General features: G+C 42.3%; 1 protein-coding gene across 3 annotated transcripts in view; it reads right to left on the bottom strand.

Moving 5' to 3' along the window:
- The window catches only part of LOC135257879 (saccharopine dehydrogenase-like oxidoreductase), a 385,462-nt gene that overhangs the window by 4,218 nt on the left and 361,193 nt on the right, over window positions 1-20,051 (bottom strand). For 2 of the 3 annotated variants that reach the window (XM_064341105.1, XM_064341103.1), the window contains exon 3: window positions 8,222-8,302. The exons of the other annotated variant lie outside the window; for it this stretch is intronic. In XM_064341105.1, coding sequence (XP_064197175.1) covers window positions 8,222-8,302 — 81 coding nt within the window. The remainder of the gene's footprint in view (window positions 1-8,221; window positions 8,303-20,051) is intronic. 3 annotated transcript variants of the gene reach the window in all.

Below are 20,051 nucleotides of genomic sequence, written 5' to 3'. Positions count from 1 at the left end.
CCCAGATTACTAAACTGAAAAACCAGTTACACCACCTGACCATGTTGCTTCTACAGTCAAAGGCCACTGTTTGTTGAAGAAATTGTTTATATTTCATCTGTAATCAGCATCATAAACAGTATTATATATATATTCATACCCCACACAAACATGACAAACCCGCTGTTTGCCCTTCCCCTTTTGGTCCACAGACAAAGGAACATATGAGAGGCCGTTTAGGCCATAAATAATACTTCCTCTCACACAAACCATTATACTTTCTCACACACACCACTATACTCTATCACACACACCACCATACCCCCTCACATCATAGACCATTATATTCTCTCACTCACACCATCATAGAGAATAGTAGTGTGTGTCAGAGTATGAATTTATCTGTGAGAGACAATGCTACTATGTGTGAGAGAGTTTGATAGTCTGTGTGTGAGAGAATAGTAGTGTGTGTGTATGAGTATGACAGTCTGTGTGTGAGAGAATACTAGTATGAGTGTACGAAAGGCTGCGGGGAGACTCGTGCACCCATTGCCACGGCGACGGGTCTGTGAGGAATTGCAGGTGCTACTGCAGCGAGTAACTGTGGGTGCGACTGCGGTGAGAGACAACAGCGGGAAGAATGGCAGACGTTTGAGCAGTTTACGAATTCTTTTCAGTTAGTTAAGACTAAGTTAGATTAAGAGTAATCTCGGTTTGGGCAGTGTGTGTTAATGAAGCAATGTATACATTTGTATTACCGTATGGTTTATTAATGATACGAAGTTAGTTGTGTTAAGTTCTAAGCGCTAGTAATAGCCACTAGCTAACATGGTATTAAGACTGCATGGTGTTGTTATTAGCCATGCTATTGCTAAAATGGTAGCTACCCACGTTAGGTAGTTAATATCACGGTGATTGTGCGTATGCTGTATAGCGTTTTGTTGAAACAGTATATCAGCTGTGTACTTGTGTATGTTGTGCAATTCATGTAACAGTGCAGTGATATTTGTTTCGAATTATTCTTTATTTTAGGACCACACACACACAAACTGAATGATTACAGTAAAGAAAGTAAATCAAGAACCTGTGTTGCATCTTCTGTATCCTGACCGATACACCAGTACAAACACTGCTAAGCCTAAGTAATACACAGTCCTTACATGGGTTCCTACCCAACAGTGTGGTCCTTCAAGCCGGATTGTGGTGTTTATTCTGGATGAAGGTGAAGATGCAGAGCAGCCGTGCCGACGTACTGAGCCCTCCAGTTCGGCCAAAACGCCAGACCCACTTACCTCGCTACCTAGAAGATTATGAAGTTGATCTTCATAACCTCTTAGGTTCTAAGAAGTACTCTGCACTATTAGCTAGCGCAGCACAGCATAGGCATGGGCGAGAAGAGCAGTGGCATTCGCACCAAGTAGTTGCAGATGCTATGACCCCCTCTACCTACCCAGATACTTTCCCCTCCGTCAATACACTGGGGCAGATGACGACCACAGGAGAGTGGGACACCTTTGAAGATATTCAGCGGGCCCAAGGAAGGTATGCTTCATACACCCCCTAGCACACCCGCAAAGGAGGGACAGACAGGAGGCGAAGCTGTCCCGAGAAGCCACTGTGCCACGTTATGTACAGGGAGAAGCCTGAGATGTCAGCTGCAGTCCACTAAGCTGAGTTAGGGGCGATACATCGAGAGAACATACAGCTCCGCCAGACACAGCATGCATTTCAGTCAGACATCAGCAAACTTTACAAAGCAAAGGAAGAGATGTCTGAGCTCACAGACACTGTGCGTAGGCTCCAACCCCCACTGCCATTGACCGTACCTCTCCCTGACCCTGTGTGCCCAGCTTGCATCAATCCACAGGTGGAGGAAGGGAAAGATGATGAAGAGTGGCCAGCACCACCACCGTGGTTTCCTCCAGATGACGAAGAGGAAGATAAGTTGACAGCCTTAATCGACCAGATGGTGAGAGACCTCATGATGATGAAAAGCCAGGTAGCGCCACCAGTACCCAGCCAACGTAGCAGCCACAGTAAGAAACACCTCTCAGCTCCCTCTGCCTCCTCTCTCACGCTCTACGCCATTTCAGGGCTACCAAGGCCCACCGCAGCCAAGCTCCATGCCTCACCTGTGCCATGCAACTCCACCTCAGCAACCTGTGCCTCGTCATTCAGCTAGCCTGCACCAGCCAGCTCACCCACCAGCTACTAGCACAGGCCACCAGTGGCACCTAAGACCACAGCATCAACCTCTGGACCAGAGTCCCCCTAGACCACCAGGTGTAGCAGAGAGGAGTTCCTGGGGACTAAGGCCCACCATTCCAGACTTTAGACGGCGGGACCCGGGTGAGTTCACCCGTCTCAAGATAGCACTAGGAAACCTCCTGCCAGCCGACGCCACAGAGCTGTTTAAATACCAAGTCCTTGTCAACCACCTAAAGCTGGAGGAAGCCTGTTTAGTAGCAGTTTATCTGCACTCTCCAACTCCATACTCCGACACCATGGCCACTCTTAACAAGAAATTCAGCCAGCCTCACCACCTTGCACTTAAGAAGATCGCCAGTGTCATGGACTCACCTGGTGTCCGCCGAGGAGACACCGCAGCCTTCGAGAAATTTGCATTGCAGGTGTAGTCCTTGGTGGGTATGCTGAAGACACTGGGGTCAGAAGGCGACGCTGAATTGAGATACGGATCCCATGTGACGTGCCTACTTGGTAAACTCCCTCCAGAGCTAAGGGCCAAATTCCGATGCAGGATGTTCCACCGCCCTGATACTACGTACACCCTGCTGGAATTCTCTGAGTGGCTACAGTATGAATCATGGTGTCAGGAGTACGACGGCCAGTCATCCAGCAAGGTGCAGAGGCAACAGGCATGGTCACAGTCAGACGGGCAGTCTGGGAAGCGCACTGCTACCGTGCTGCATGAAGCAAGGGAGGTCACACTGAACAAAGATTCTACTGCTCAAGTGTCCACTAGTTCTCCGCCAAGTAGCAAGAGAGGTAAACCAAAGCCGTACTGCCCCTACTGTGAGAACTCCGACTACTTTCTCAGCCAGTGCCCCAATATCCAGAAACTCACCAAAGAACAAGTAGCTGAGTGGATTCAGTCAAAGAGGAAGTGCTGGCGTTGCGGAAGGTCACACCAAGCAGCCCAGTGTGATCTGAGGAAACCATGTGGAATCTGCTAAGGGAAGCATCTACAAGTTCTACATGAAGTTAATGACCGGAAGCCCAAGGAGGCGCCACCAGAGACGAGCTGCCTGGTGAGCACAGCCGCTGATGTCCTCTATCTGGACAAGCCAGCTGATGCCAGTCGTGTGCTGCTGAAGGTCATAAAGGTAATTCTGCGCCAAGGTGACTGCACTTTGGACACGTTCGCAATCCTTGATGACAGGTTAGAGCACACCATGCTTCTCTCGGCAGCTGCTCAGAAGTTGGGATTAAAGGGAACTCCGGAAGACCTGGCGTTGAGAACAATAGAACAGGATATTCAGACGCTACAGGGCTCGTCTGTATCCTTCCACATCTCTTCAGCCTCTCAGCCCAAGAGACGGTTCCTGATCAGAGGGGTATTCACTGCCTCACGCCTCAGCTTAGAAGACCATTCATATCCCATAACCAGTCTACAGAAGAGGTACAAGCACCTATCAGGTTTGCCTCTACAACAGTTTGATCGTGCTAAGCCACTCATCCACATCGGTGCTGACCAGGCCCACCTGCTCGCCCCCATTGAGCCTGTGCGCTTGGGACTACCTGGCGGACCAGCTGCCATCCGAACGAGACTGGGGCGGACACTTCAAGGCCTGGTGAGACTCCCCGATCAGCACCTCAAACCACATCAGTGCCTGTTCACCTCCACCATGTCTCCAACTTCAGAGCTCATGAAGAACGTGGAGAAACTGTAGCAGGTAGACACGCTCCCATTTAGGAAAGAGAAGAGGGTCACACGCTCAAAGCAAGACCAGGAGGCAGTTAAGCTACTGGAGGAAAAAACCACAGATAAAGGTGGACGGCGTGATCCACTACGCGACGCCCCTGCTCTATAAGAGGAGTATGCCCTTATTCCGAGTGCCAAAGGAGGCGGTGATGCTAAGTTTGAGGAGCACAGAGAGGCGCCTGGCTAAGGACCCAGCGAGAGCCCAGGCCTACTGTGTGGAAGTTCAGAAGCTGGTGGTGGCTGGTTCAGTGAAGAAACTCAGCCCTGACATGATCTCTGATGAGGGGGAGTCATGGTACATGCCGTACCACATGGTGATGCACAACAACAAGATCCGCCTTGTGTTTAGCTGCTCGTATCAGTTCCAAGGCCTCAATCTAAATGAGTATCTCTTACCTGGACCTACCCTGGGGTCATCGCTACTTGGGGTCCTGCTTCGCTTCCGTGAGCATGCTGTAGCCATTAGCAGCGACATCTGGGGGATGTTTCACCAGGTTCATCTCTTACCCGAAGACAGGCTGCTGTTGAGGTTCATCTGGCGGGACTTGAGAAGAGATGACCCCCCGGATGTCTATGAGTGGCAGGTCCTCCCGTTTGGGACCACCTGCAGTCCGTGCTGTGCCACCTTCGCCCTCCAACAGGACGTCAATCACCACAGTAAGCCAGGAGACGAGGTCCGGTTCTCCGCAGATCAGTGTTTCTACGTAGACAATTGTCTACAGAGTGTGCCAACACCTAAATAGGCCAGACATCTGGTTGATAAGCTGAGGGAGCTCTTAGCCACTGGTGGATTCGACTTGAGACAGTGGGCCAGCAACGTCCCGAGCACCCTCAGTCATGTTCCGAAAGAGGCCAGGTCTAGCAGTGCTGAGTTGTGGCTTGCGCCGGACAAAGCAGACACGCCAGAATCCACCCTAGGGCTGAGTTGGCACTGTCAGGCAGACACCATCGGCTACAAGTACCGTATTGTGGACTACGGAGCCCCCACAATGCAGAATATTCCTGGCGAGTCAGTACGACTGGACTGAAGATAGCCAAGGCAAGCTCCACCTCGCATTTCTCATGGCTCGTTCAAGAGTTGCGCCCAAACGTGTGCTCTCGATACCCAGGCTGGAGCTGTGTGCAGCAGTCACCGGAGCGCAGCTGGTGCAGCTGCTACAGAAAGAATTGACAATTCGGATTAACAAGACCATCCTGTGGAGTGACTCCATGACAGTTCTGACATGGTTGCGCTCTGAGTCGTGCCGCTTTAAGGTGTTCGTCGGCACTAGGGTGGCCGAAATCCAAGAGCTTACCGACCCAAGTGCGTGGCGTTATGTGGATTCGGCACGGAACCCTGCTGATGACATAACTAGAGGGAAGACCCTGAAAGACCTCGCACGGCCTAATCGATGGAGTCAGGGACCCCCTTCCTGTTGTTAAACTCCGATGAGTGGCCAGTTACATCAATGGCTGAGCTGGATGAGGATCCATCAGAGCTACGGAAGCAGGCTTCCACAGGGTGACCTCCACGGTGCCCCGGCTGGGTGCATCAGATAGCGAGCAGTACTCTAACTGGAGCGAACTGTTGGAGGCTACAGCCCGGGGTCTTCATGGGGCGGCAGAGCCGAGCAGCAGTCCTACGGCAGCAGATTATCGGGATGCAGAGAATCACATCTTCCAGCAGTCACAGCAAGACAGCTTCCCAGATGAGTTGTGTCTGCTTAAAACGAGTAAACCTGTCCCATCCAATAGTAAGCTCCTCACCTTATCCCCGGCGTTCGATGCATCCGATGGACTGATAAGAGTTGGGGGTAGGTTGCGAAGAGCAGAAGCCTTGAACCAGGACAGGATACACAGCACCCAGTTGTCCTCGATCCTAGCCACCTTGCCACCCGACTCCTGATTCAAGACTATGACAATCAACTGCACCATCCAGGACCAGAGAGGGTGTTTGCCGAGATATGGCACACCTTTTGGATTCTGCGTGGGCAGGAGGCCATCCTCCGCATGCAGCATGCCTGTGTAGAGTGCCGCAGATGGAAGATGCGACCAGTGGTCCCAAAGATGTCCAACCTACCTGCTGCTCGTCTGCACCTCTTTAAGCCGGCGTTTTATTCCACAGGAGTCGACTGCTTTGGGCCTTTCCGAGTTAAAATAGGCCGTCGCACAGAGAAAAGGTGGGGGATCATTTTTAAGTGTCTGACAATGAGGGATGTGTACTTGGATGTATTCACCAGTATAGATGCAGACTCCTTCTTGATGGTCCTCCGAAGGTTCATTTCCCGGCGGGGAACTTCAGCGGAGCTCTTCTCCGACCATGGTACGAACTTCCGAGCAGGAGAGAAGGAGCTCAGAAAGGCATTCGCTAACCTCTCTACCGAGCTCCAGCAGGTGTTGGCAAAGCAGAAGATTACCTTTAAGTTCAACCACCCTGGTGCACCACACTTCGGTGGTGTGTGGGAAAGGGAAATAAGGTTAGTGAAGGCGTCGCTCTACGCTACGGTTAGGGCTCAAGCAGTGACGCAGGAAGTTCTGAGGACAGGAGAGAACTTCGCTAAATACCTTCCATATTTAGCGAAGTTCTCTGTTGTTGGATTAGTTTGTGTATGCTGTGTTTGTACGTTTGTTTAATAAATTATTTTATTGAACCCGTGTCTGCATTGACGTTGCCAGAATGAGAGAATCTGAGTCAAAATAGCCCATCCAAGAACTGTATCCTTCAGGTTATCTCTTAAATCTTTGATTTAATTATTTGATCATTAATATTTCTAATTTTGATTATTAACTGAAGTTCCAAATTTATGGTTAGATAGTCTAGATAAGTAATTTCATGAGACTGATTTTTAATTGTGTGGTTACACCACTACGCTTACATAAGTGTTGCCCAATGTGAGAATATAGTATATTCCCGACATAAAGTGGTGCACCGCCTAAGGCTATATAGTAATTTCCCCGACAATAGCGTGGTTCAGATAATATGCTTGCGATATGCTGAACTCTGCTTCTAGCTCCCAATTGTCCAATCACCCATCTTATACCTTTTAGAATGCTTAGAATGAACTCTTTTTGGATAATAAGGCTGTCAATCAATTACAGGTCGTTTCAAGATATTACTACTGTTTATTTGAATTTGTCTGTTATGCAGACCCATTTTTAAGATATCGCCCACGTTGAAATGTACACTGTACACCACACACATACAGAAAAATCAGAAAATAACTACAGAATCTTCGAAAGAACATGTCTGGCTTTAATAATATGGGCAAGACTTAATTCCATACTTTGAGAGATTTTGATAGCAGAAGGAAATATGTGATGAGGACAGAAATTCACTCAATGTGTAGGCAGGCTAAATAACAGTTTGACCTATATTCAGGATCTTGGGTGTTTTTTCTTGTTGCTCTAATAATATACAATTTTTTGGTGGTGAAATAACTGGAACCAACTCCTAAATATATGTAAATGTCTGGTATCTTCAACCCGTTTCATGCAGATGGCAAGGCGGCCGTGTAGTATAATGGGTAAGGAACAGGTCTTGTAACCTAAAGGTCGCAAGTTCGATTTCCCAGGTAGGACACTGCCATTGTACCCTTGAGCAAGGTACTTAACCTGCATTGCTGCAGTATCTAGTTGTATAAACAGATGCAGTGTAAATGCTATGTAGAATGTTGTATAAGTCGCTCTGGATAAAAGCGTCTGCTAAATGCCTATAATGTAATGTAATAGATCATACTGCAGAGTGGTCAAAATACTTTTATGAAATGCGGAACAATGAGGGGCATGTAGGAGCTTCATATTTATCTTGATAATAATCCAATGAAGCTAGTTTTCAATGATACCACACCTTCTGACAAGGTAGAGTCAGATGTTTGTAATGTAAATACCAGCACGTACACCACTAGGGGGCTTGATCTTTGCTAATGATACAAAGATGTTGCTTCAATGAATTGTTAAAAAAAAGTCTTAAAAGGGTCCAAATGCCCATAAAAAATTCTATTTTCATTGAAATTTTCTCAAAAAGTACTTGTGACCTAAATCCTAAATATACTTCTAATATCTCCATGGGAAGTTTCTTTGCGGGAAATTTCAGGAATATCTGGAATTTCTTGTCCCCGTTCACACAAAATGCCTCATACATGTAGCCTTACCTGGTTGTACAGGTAAATTATACATTTTTCTTGACAAAATTCCCATTAAATAATGTTGAATAGTACTAAAAGGGGATTCTGGGTCAAAGCAATCAACAACACCAATAACAACCAGTATAATAACATTCTTATGGTACTACTGCTCCACATATTATTGATGTAACCCTACCTGTGGCTCTCCACATATGTCCATGTAATGGGTTCCATTTTCAATGCATGCTTTTACCACAGGTTCACCATAAAACCTGTACTGATGGCAAAAACAGAATAAGACAATGGTTACTTTCAAAATCCTTGTAATTTTAATAATCATGTTTGTAAGTGACCTTCAGCAGATGACATAAATTGTACATGAAAACATGAGTATAGTACCTTGTATTAAAAACACTGGTCTCTATTTTCTGGCCAGCACATGTGGTGCGGCGAGGTGTTGTACAGGCAAAGTGGCATATCCATGGATATTGATGCACCTGTGCCCAGAGGTAAATTGGTGACTCACCCTGCACTGAAGTGGGAGCAAAGGTACTGTCGGGGGTGTGTCAGTGAAGATCAAGCAGCATACTGCAATTTTGGTGCAGTTGCAGCCCAACATATGGCGAGTTGCTAATTTCAGGGGTTTCCCAAGCAATGTATGCACAATTATAACCTATTCAAAACCCAATCAACTTTTTCATTTGTCATACGCTGTCCAATTTGACTTCAATATAAATATTACTTTGCATTTTTTTTGTTCAGTCTTATTTATTTTTTTCTGTTAATTCTGGTATTTATTTATTCTCTTAATTGTTTATGACTGTTCTTATACTGCACGATGGTCCCATGGGTAATGTATTCCATTCTTTTTATTATACCCTTCTGTAATAAGAACAACAACAATAAACGCAACGTGAACATGAAAACCTTTTCATTTTAATTATGTGACTATACTTAAAATGATAGGTACATGCAATTTACATCCATTAACTGCTAAGTTATCTTCTCCCAAACCAATTTAACATTATCTGTGCCTGGTCGTCGGCTTAAGGTGTCACAAATTCTTCCACAACGACTCTGCACCAAGGCTATCACTTTTTTTTGATAATCAAACTTGCTAGAATCACAGAAAAATAAAAAAATTTCAAAACATGTCATTCAGGGTTTGGACTTCCAATCCTGCTGTCTTGGAAAGATACATTAATGAGCCCAGCTGTGCTCTGCGCTTATCCGTATTGTGCTCATGGTAGCACTCAATATGAAAGAGATTGATAAATAATAAACCATGTTCTTGTTTTGTCTGGAAGGCAGCCTAAAAATGAAGCTGGAGGGGCGATAGATCCATTCATTACCATGTCATAGGCATGTAGGCACAGCCACTGAGGGGGAAAACAATACTATTACTATCTCCCACTGTTCTGCAGTGGCAATTCTGGAAAACTGGCCACCGTTGATCAAATATCAAACTATACAAATACACTTATGATTGCAGAAGCAGAAAAGTTTGATAAAGAACATTTCCAGACCTGCCAACCTTAGGAAAATATTTTGAGTACCACAACAGTCAGTGTAACGCTTAGTTCACATATTTTCGCACCACTTCGCTTTGCACGCACACACAAGCCTTTCTTCATAATTCTAGTTTTGACTGTTAAAGTGATCAGGCAAAATTGTATAATTTGACCTGATTCTAAAATATCACTTGCACTGCACTGGGCTATATTATGATATACTTTCAAGTCAGAATTTGAGTACACCTGCTTAAAACAATTTTTTCATGATTAATATTTCATTATATGATGTGTGCGCTTATACAAACTGATAACCATAAGTGAATTGCATTCACTTATTTCATAAAAATTGAAATAATTTATTTTGTATATTGTAACATATATTTTTATTTTCAAGTATTTACAGAAACTTATGTTGTAATGTAAAAAAAAAAAAAGCTTATATTGCAATGTAAAACACTGTCAATTATGAATAAACCAAGTTTCTGTTCATGATTTCCATTTTTATTTAATGATTAAATAATTGAATCAGCTTATATAGGCACACATGATATAGGCCTAATGAAAAAAATAGTATTCAATTGAAAAATTATCTAGGAATGTAGGCATTTGTAACGAGAGGTTTAGCCAAATTATTACCTGAAGCTCCTTGGTGGCTATTGTCAAAATCATAATTGCACAATGTGCAAAATGCATGGTGCGGAAGTTGTGAAGGTCGGAGGCACGGCCATTGCTCCTGATATTTTGCGAGGAACTTCTGGGGGTCTTAGTTACATCAACACTGAGCTAGCTAAGCAGTCTGGAGTTAATGTGAAATATTTATTAAAACCAGCAGGTCCACAAAGTATGTTGTTCCATGTTGACAGCCTATTTTGGTTCCCATCTCATCACCCAGACATTCAATTAAATGAACACAGCTTTGCTACAATTCATACAATAGTATAGCTACAGTTTTGAAGCAAATTAGAAATTATTAAAGGGGAACTCCAACAACAAAAAAATTTTAAAATATATTTTCACCGTGTTATTTGACCACAATATGCTGGTTCCGAAAAAAAATCTGGTTCCGAAAATCAAAGTACATCCTATCGAACAGAACCACTTCTGCATATATTGACTAGCCAGATGATGCATTTTGCTGGCTAGTTTCGAGCACGAATCTAGGCTGGGGTACCCAAGAGCCACCGTGGTTCTTGCACTTGTCTTCCTCTTCACATTTTTGAGGAAGAACAGTAGGAAATACAAATACTGTCTGCTGTTCCCAACTCACACAAGCATAGAAAGAGGGCAAGAATAGGCAACGCCCCCACAATGGGAGAAAACAATCCATTGCGCTCCATAGGGAGTCAGTGGATTATCAAGATTATAAAATGCCAAAACGTTGTGTGTTGGGTGGTGCAAATGACAAAGCCAATTTTATGTTTTATGTCCTCACGTGCAAAAAAAACAGAGCGAATAAGGAGAAAAAGTGGATTCAAGCCATTAAACTTGAGGGGAAAGCCAGAACATTCTGGGCTCCTGGACCAAGCCACATCTATATTCAAAGACATTGTGCCACCGGTAAATAGGTCACTTTCATTAGCAGTAAGAGGCTGTGTCAGAAACAGTAATTTATGTTTGTTTCTTTAGAATGTGATGTGACATGTACAGCTGAGGCCAAAAATGTACATACACCTTCGCTAAAGACATTCAAACTCAATTTTTCACAACTCTACACATTTCATGTTACCATACATTTCCTGTGTTAAGTCAACTAGGGTATCTACTTTATTTCCATAAGAGGTCAGTTCAAAATAATAGCTAAGAGACAGATTTATTTCAGCTTTTATGTACTATATCAGATTTTCAGTGGGTCAAACATTTACATACACTTTGTTAGTATTTGGTGGCATTGCCTATTAATTGCTTAACTTGAATCAAACTCTTGGGGTAGCCTTCCACAGGCGTCTTACAATACTTTTCCTGCATTTTTTCCCATTCGACCTGACAGAACTGGTGTAACTGAGTCAGGATTGTGGGCCTCCTTGCTCAGTTCAGTCACAAATTTTCTATGGGATTCAGGCCTGTGTGATGGCCACTCCTATACTTTCACTTTGTTGTCTTTAAGCTATTTTGTTAGAAATTTGGAGGTATGCTTAGGATCATTGTCCTGCTGGAAGTCCCAGTTGCAATCCAGTTTTAACATTCTAGCTGATGTCTTGAGGTGTTGCTTCAGTATTTCTGAATAATCCTCCTTCCTCGTGATGCCATCAATTTTCTGAAATTCACCAGTCCCTTTTCCAGCAAAACACCTCCACAACATAATGCTGCCACTCCCATACTTCACAGTTGGGATGGTGTTCTTCGGATGAAATGCCTCACCCTTTTCCCTCCATACATAGAGCTGACCATTATGGCCAAACAGTTCAATTTTTGTTTCATCTGACCAGAGAACATTCCTCCAAAAGGATAGGTCTTTGTCCTGGTGATCACCTGCAAACTTCATTCTGGCTTTTATATGCCGGTCTTGGAGTAGGGGCTTCTTCCTTGTGCGACAGCCTTTCAGGCTATGGCGATGTAGGATTCTCTTAATGGTGGATGTAGATATTTTGGTACCTGCTGCCTTCAACTTCTTCACCAGTTCTTTTGTTGTTGTCTTGGGGTTCAGTTGAACCTCTCAGACTAAAGTTCATTCAGCCCTGGGAGTTAATTTGTGCCTCCTTCCTGAATGATGCAGTGTCTCTGTGGTACCAAGATTTTTATATTTGCATACAATTGTTTGCACAGATGCTCGTGGTACCTTCAGTTGTTTGGAAATTGCTCCTAAAGAGGAACCGGACTTGTGGAGGTCCACAGTTTTGTTTTTCAGAGGTCTTAGCTGAGATGCTTGGATTTTCCCATGGTATCAAGGATTAAAAGGCAGTGGCTGTAGAGGTAGGCTCTTAAATATAGCCACAGGTGCCAATTAACTCCCAATTATAACAAGAGTTGTAAAAAACTGAGTTTAAATATCTTTAGCCTAGGTGTATGTAAACTTTTGGCCTCAACTATAACTGCATAGCTAGCAACATTAGGCATCACATCCTAAAGAAAAAACATTAGCTAGCTAAGTAACATTATGATAACTTAGCTGCTTTTAACCCCTATGTGCAATCCGCCTTGTGGTTGGCACGCCAGTGTGCCTCGATTGCTCAACTCAGACAATCATCGTTCCTGTAACCAAACTATGAGTTGAAAACACAAACTCTGTGTTCTAGCTTTATTAGCAAATGATGCACGACAACAATGCTGAATATGGAGCTTCGAAGTGTCACTGTGGCACAGGTCGTCCATTTAACAAGCGTCCCCGCCCTGCAGTCTCATCTGCAACTATCCCCCCTACGCATGACACACTGGGCAATATTGTCTATCTAGGCATTTATAAAAATATTCTTTCACCACCAAAAATTCGTATTCCGTCATAGCAATAAGATAAATCCAAAATAGCCCTAAGATATGCCAATAAAGCAGTGAAAACGCTGCTCACTGAATAACAAAATAAACAAAACAAATTTTTCTAAAATGATACCATGTAATTCTACTGTCATTATCTGCGACTAAATACGAAATAAATATACAACCGTACTATTGGTTTTACGTGTAGAGATGTCCCTTTTGAGACTGTGCGGTCATATATTGTCTTGGACAATCCGTTTGGGAAATATACACATTTGTGACGGCTTGGTACCTTCCAAAATGGCTGTGCATAATACCACACATGCTGTTTAAGGCATTGTTGCCCTTCTTAGTACATTCTGGCTTGATTGAAAATGATTTTATTCAGCAGGTGAGAGTATAAGCTTTCTAACAATGTATAATGTCTAATTTTACTTTTGGTATAGCATTTTATAGCCCAGTGTAACCAAAAGTTTTGTCTCATCATCGCCACCCTACACATTCACTCTGTGATAGCAGTAAAAGACACTACACCTGGCGGAACATAATCGTTGAGCATTTTTTGGAAAATAGTATTATTCTTGAGAACTTCTGAGCATGGGTAAGGCATATGTTGATAGACCTAGCTGATATAGTTTTCTGGAGTAATTCAGAAGAGGAGAACGACACCACTGATTCTTTAAAGGAGGTTAATGCCTACTGAACACAGATAAGATTTCATCCTCGATACGTAAGTATTTCTGCTGATAATATTTCAATTATATACATTATTTGTTATATTGAGTGTCTTTAAATAGGTTAGTGCTAGTTTATTATGAGGATATTTCACACTGTGGCGCAAGTGTTCGTTCGTAGCTCCGTCGTGTTTATGTTTCATGCACCGGATTTGACGTGAAGCTAGAACATCAACAAAACGTTTTGATGGACGGTGGAATATTGTTTTAATGTCATCCCATCCCCATGCAAGAAAAGATTACGTACTGTAGAGTACAGAAAACAAATAAGAGTTAATGATTACACATTTAGGTATGCGTACCTCATTGTGTCACAATGGTTCTGCATTATTTTTAATCTGATATCAACCTTTCATCTTAAATCATCATAAGGGGCACATTTATATGCTTTATAATGGACTGTAACATCATTCTTAGAAGCACTACTCCTTTATTGTGCGCTCACACAAAACACGGAAACACAAACAAAACAAACCACACACAATAAGGATGGGGATTAGCTGACACGTCAGTCCCGCGCGCATCTCTCATTCCAGCACCCTGGTCTCACTGCAGGCAGAGCATATAAACAATTAGCAATTAATTGTGATTGCACACACCTGGGGTTGTAGCGCCAGCTAAACCGCTCCCTCTCCGTCTGCAGATGGTGCCCTAACTACACCACCCCTCCACATGGACAAAAAGCATTTTTGGACAGATTTTGAGAGACTGGGTACACTGCTTACTATCTGCTTCATTTAAACCATTTTCCATGTCTCTGTGATGCTCACACATGGAGTTATAAAGCTTTAAATAGGGTACCCCCTAAATGGGCAAGGATTGGGCATGTGCACAAAGAGGTTAACTAACGTTATTATGCTACCATAACAACATTAGATAATTTAAGTAGCTTAGTTAAAAGCAGCTAAGTTAACCCCTCCCAGAGAATGCCCAACAAATCAAGTTGTAGAGCAGTGCATTGTGGGTGTTGAAATGACAGCAGAAGGCTGGAGGCTGGAATGGGGGGGGAGGGGGGGGGATCGTTTATGATGGACTTACATATTTGGGCAAAATATATTTTTTGGGTGCAGTTCCACTTTAATGTAACAACTGAAAAAGCTATGTACAATTATTAAAACTAGTCTAACTTAAATTACCGAAAACCTAAAGAACAAACTAAAAAATACTACTACTGAGTTATCTAACACTAACAAACTACTAAAATAACCAATATAAAACTATATAATAAAATGGAACTGCGATGAATCAAGGAAAGACTATAAAATGAGGAGCCTGATTACTTAAATAGGAGCAAATTTAAAAATAGATAAATACCTCTTTTTATGTAATTGTTTGCAATATAGCACAATAAGAACGAAATGAACACAAGAATTTTATTATTCATGACGTAAACTTATGACAAAATGGGGTTTAATAGTTCAATTTTTCCTTAAATCTCTTATACTACTAATTCAAATAATTTGCTAATTTAATAATAAGTCATACATTATTATCTAAATTAGACAGCGGAACAAACAAATTCATTTCCACTCGCAAAATGTAAGGCAAATAGGAGGTGTCTCATGGCATAGCCTGTAGAGCACTGTCCACATGCTCATTACGAGTTGCGATGCCAGCAGTCAAATCTGACCGCGCGACCTTTGTTGCACATCTCTCTCCTCCTCCAGTCTCTCTACAATGGTCCTGTCCAATACAGCTAAATATATGTTTATATTTTTTTTTGTAATGTAAGGCAAAAAATCAGATGAACATGGTGCAAGATAGTGCCGTTTCATTTTGGCAGTGCCACTGCAGTCCCCAGCTATATTTTGTCACAGTGACATTATGGATTGGACGTGAGATCCAAAAACTCTATATATAGGCCTAATCCTAGCAGAGAGCAAAACATGACGTTCACATCCTAAATTGGAATTAAATAACAGAAGTCTTTAATGTCATAAAGTCCTTTTTCTTCTTTTTGAGTGTGCGGTTCAGGTTGCTTGTATCTTGCCGGACCAACGCCTCATGATACAGTGGTTTAGGTTTTCAGTTGACACATTAGCCTCTGTGGGAGAGGTTCTGCTGGCCAGAGGGAAATGCTTGCAGGGTGTCATTTTTCCTCACAAGGACAGCTTCCATCATTCTGCATTGTACGAATCACCCCAAAATGCACGCCGCGTTTCATTTTGGTGTGATTCACTATCTTAAGAATGATTTGTTCTGTGATTTGAAGATAACATAAGTATTTGGAAAAGATAAAGCCCAAATACCAGCTAATATTGCGCTGGTATCAGCATAGATTAATTAAAATATTTTTTTTATAGAACCCGTAACTCTGTTGTAAAACTTGTGTCAGACCCTAATAGGGATGTCAAACCCATTTTGGCAATTTTTCAGAAAACATATTTTAAGTGTTTATTTTTCACAATGTCATAAATGCTAGTCAAATAACATATAAATACCTAACTTGTCAGAAAATAATGGCTGTTTTGTTTAATACAATTTTTAAAATCCACTTCCCTCTTCCTGTGTAATCACTCTAGTTGCAGAGGGAGGTGACACTTTCGCCCGCAATGTACGGGCGTTCTATGCACAAACATTAAAACAAAATCGGCACCTGGGCTCAGTTAACAGATCATTTAACAAGGAAATATATAAAATTAGAGTAGATAAAGCTATTATATTGTTTCAAAAGTGCACTGACAGTTCAACAATGTTACTTTGTTCTTTAGAAGTCAGAAATGATCATATTAATTTGACTTTGTTTACAGGGGCATAGGTTTCATTTGAACATTGGGGGGGACCACAGACAGTAAATTTTCTTTGTGATGATAATGGAGGGGGACACTAATAATATGCCATCCAGTCAATATTGCACTCAGGGACTGCAATAGACATTTTGAACAGGGTAGGTATGAGGTAGCTTGGTTGTTTTGAGAGGGTGCTAGGTACCAAATATAGCAAATAATTATGACAGCAAAACTCAGTACTCAATTTTTTCTCGCTCGAATAGCTAGCAGGCAACAGCATACAACTGCCAATGCAGCTTACGTTAAAAAGAGATATCGATAGCTAAAACAAACTTGTAAATGGTAAATGGACTGCATTTATATAGCGCTTTTATCCAAAGCGCTTTACAATTGATGCCTCTCATTCGCCAGAGCAGTTAGGGGTTAGGTGTCTTGCTCAAGGACACTTCGACATGCCCAGGGCGGGGTTTGAACCGGCAACCCTCCGACTGCCAGACAATCGGTCTTACCTCCTGAGCTATGTCGCCCCATATATGTCGCCCCTATGTCGCCCCCTATGTAATTTTACAAGACCATAACGTTACACAAAACATTCGCTAAAACACTAACACTGCAACATGGGGAGTCACGTTAACTCCCTGCTTAGCAACCGAGTGCAGCTATCGCTAGGTAGTCTTTTTTTACAAGACATAAGGGCACAAATTCAGAGGAACTAGTGCAGTGTTGCCAACTATTTTCTATGGAAAGTAGCTAAGGCTTCCTTTAAAAGTCACTAGATGACATCGTACATTAATTTTCATAGGTATGATGTCACCACGTAATCATTTGCATATAAAAAGGAAGATTTTCTGAAAAGATGCCTATGAAAGCCAGTGGGGATCAGTGATTGGTCATTGGGCACATTGAAAGGCGCAGATCATTCATGTTTCAGTCTTGCTGCTGGTCAGTCGACCAAATCTGGCTCTCGGAGAGAGCCACACACTCTCATTCTTCCACAGACCGCAACAGTCGTGAGCTAGAAAGCCACAGAGAGCAACGATGTATAACATGTCTAATTCTGCTTTCGGAATAGCGTTATAGGTCGGCGTAACAGCAAATATTCTTAGCATCGCATTCACTTACGCATTCACTCTAAGTTAGCATAAAAATACTCTGCACCTAACGAAACGTGGTCAACGATATTTCGTAATTTCTTGGAAAATACTATTATCAGGGCTTAAAGCAAGGAAAATTTCTGTGCCTGAAATGTGTTCTGGGGTTAGGAGAAATAATGGAGGGAAGGGGGGTTCACAAAATTAAGAAATTAATTAATTGAAAATGAACAGGTTTAATACCACAAATAACAAACAATAACAAACTGTACAGTAACAAATTGTGCGAAACAAACAAAAAGATAAAGTGCGTTGTCCACCAGTTTCCTCTATCCAAGCCCATCTCCATTTATTTTTTGACATATCTGTCAACTACGGTAACGGTTGTTTAATAAATTTAGTTTCCATTCTTCACCAAAAGACATTACATCTTGTGCGCATGACTTGAAGTGTTGATGACGACTGAACGTGATTGGACACCTAGGCTACTCTTATAGGATATGCTCAAAACGAACAAAACATACGCACACAAACAAAACACAAATGGAAGATATTAGAGATAGCCTACTTTGGTGATATAAGATGCTAAAAACATAGCCTAAGCCTAGCGAGCTGTAGGCTACAAGCCAGATGGATGACGGCTGTAGCGCATATCGCAACCCGTTTCAGAAAGACAAGAACACCAAATCTAATCGTTTCTAATTGTGAATCCTCACGTTAACTTGAAAGGTCCAAATAGCGTGAAAAATGCATTATCTACTCATCCTTTCCTCAATCGGAAACCGTAGTCTGGTAATTGTATCCAAGTACAAGCACAACTTTCAAAGCCATAAAGAATATCCAATACGCCTATCTTTAAAACTTTTCAACTCTCATTCCTCCGTTGGTCTCTAAACAGCGTATGCAGCATTGGACTACTGTTGTCAAACGATTCCCAAATTAGTCCAAAAGATTGCGACGATGATATGAAAACAAAACGAATAGCCTATTCATTGCAGTTCTTTTTAAAAGTAGCGCGGTCACGTTATTGAGCTGACACTTCGCTGAGCCACAGTGTAAACAAAGGAAGTAGGTCCACTTTATTAATACAAAATATAAGGTTCCTTATGGCTGTATACGTACATATACAGCCATATTCTTGCTACCTGGCAGTTAAAAAAAAATACGCAAGAATATTTTCCATAGACATATAATTATCTATTTTCGAATCTAAAACGGCCCCACACCGGAATTCCAGCACAGTGCCGGAGAACTTTAAGCCCTGTGCTATTATTATTGAGGACTTCTGGGCATAGTTAAGCCATTTGTTTGCTGATAGGTAGCTGACATTGTTTTCTGGAGGAAGATAGAAGCGGATAGAACTGCATCATTGATTTACTGTCGCTGTCTACCGAAAACATAATACTTACATAGCAATGATGCAAACTTACTGCTCAAAATATTTAGGTTATTTAGGTTTGAAATTGAGTCTCTTTAAATATGTTAGTTTTATTATATAATGTGGATATATCTATAAGCTAATGCTGGTCACTCACCAAGACACATATACCACGGCTATGAACCAATCAGATTGCTTGATTTGAACTACCCATTTTATAAATAAGTATATTTTTTAAAATGAAAATCTAATTCCTACACCATTTTCCTACACATTGATTCACTGGAGTCTCCAACCTGCAATATGCTCTTTATTAGTGAACATCACATTCAGACAGTGTACCGATAGCTATTAACTAGCTAGCTACCTATTATACTATCACTATCAGATATCATAGTTCATTCGTTGACAACTAGCTAGCTAACATTGACGTTTAGCTGGCATATTGATAGGTAACGTTACAAATATAAGATTACCATAACTGTTCTTTCCAACCGCTGTGAGTCAGACTTTAGCTGACGTTAGTTTATGGATTATTTTCTGACGGACGGACGGAGATCTTCAGATGGTAGTCTTTAGGCTTGTTTGAGATTAGCTAGGCCTGCGCAGTTTTGACCACCGCCTTGCCAAACGCATTGTATGACGGTTGTATGAATGTTGTCCGATTTGCTCTGGAAATCCGACTGCCGCGGAAATCTCACGGGAGCGAGGCGCTCGCAGTTTTCAGGGCTAGGCGACACAGTTGCTCTCCACACATAGACACATACAGACGCCGCATTGGCTGCTTCGGCCCCTTGCTGCGATACGTCAATGTGGCCGCCATATTGGTCCAGGCAAGACTGGCCTGAAAACAAATAAAGTGAACGGGGGAGCTGCGGTTTTTCTGGATAAAAAGCACTATAACGTTTACATTTCTCAACCGATTTCAATGAGTCGTTTTTATATTCAAGGGTTTATGATCTACGTGGAGTACAAAAAAAAGTTTTATCTCCAGTTACTTAGAATCTCGATAGTTAGGTTATAATCGCTGCTAGACGCTCAAGAGAGGTGTGTGTATCAACATTAGGTTTACATGAACTGAATTACTTACGTGGTGGAAAATAATTCATTGTCATAAGGAATTGCCACAGTTAATTTTAACCTGACAAGCTGGCTAGAAAGTAATAAAT

The sequence above is a fragment of the Anguilla rostrata genome, chromosome 6 (assembly GCF_018555375.3).
Source record: "Anguilla rostrata isolate EN2019 chromosome 6, ASM1855537v3, whole genome shotgun sequence".
NCBI lineage: Eukaryota > Metazoa > Chordata > Actinopteri > Anguilliformes > Anguillidae > Anguilla > Anguilla rostrata.
Note: the sequence above shows the minus strand (reverse complement) of the source record. Positions and strands in the feature narration are given on the sequence as shown.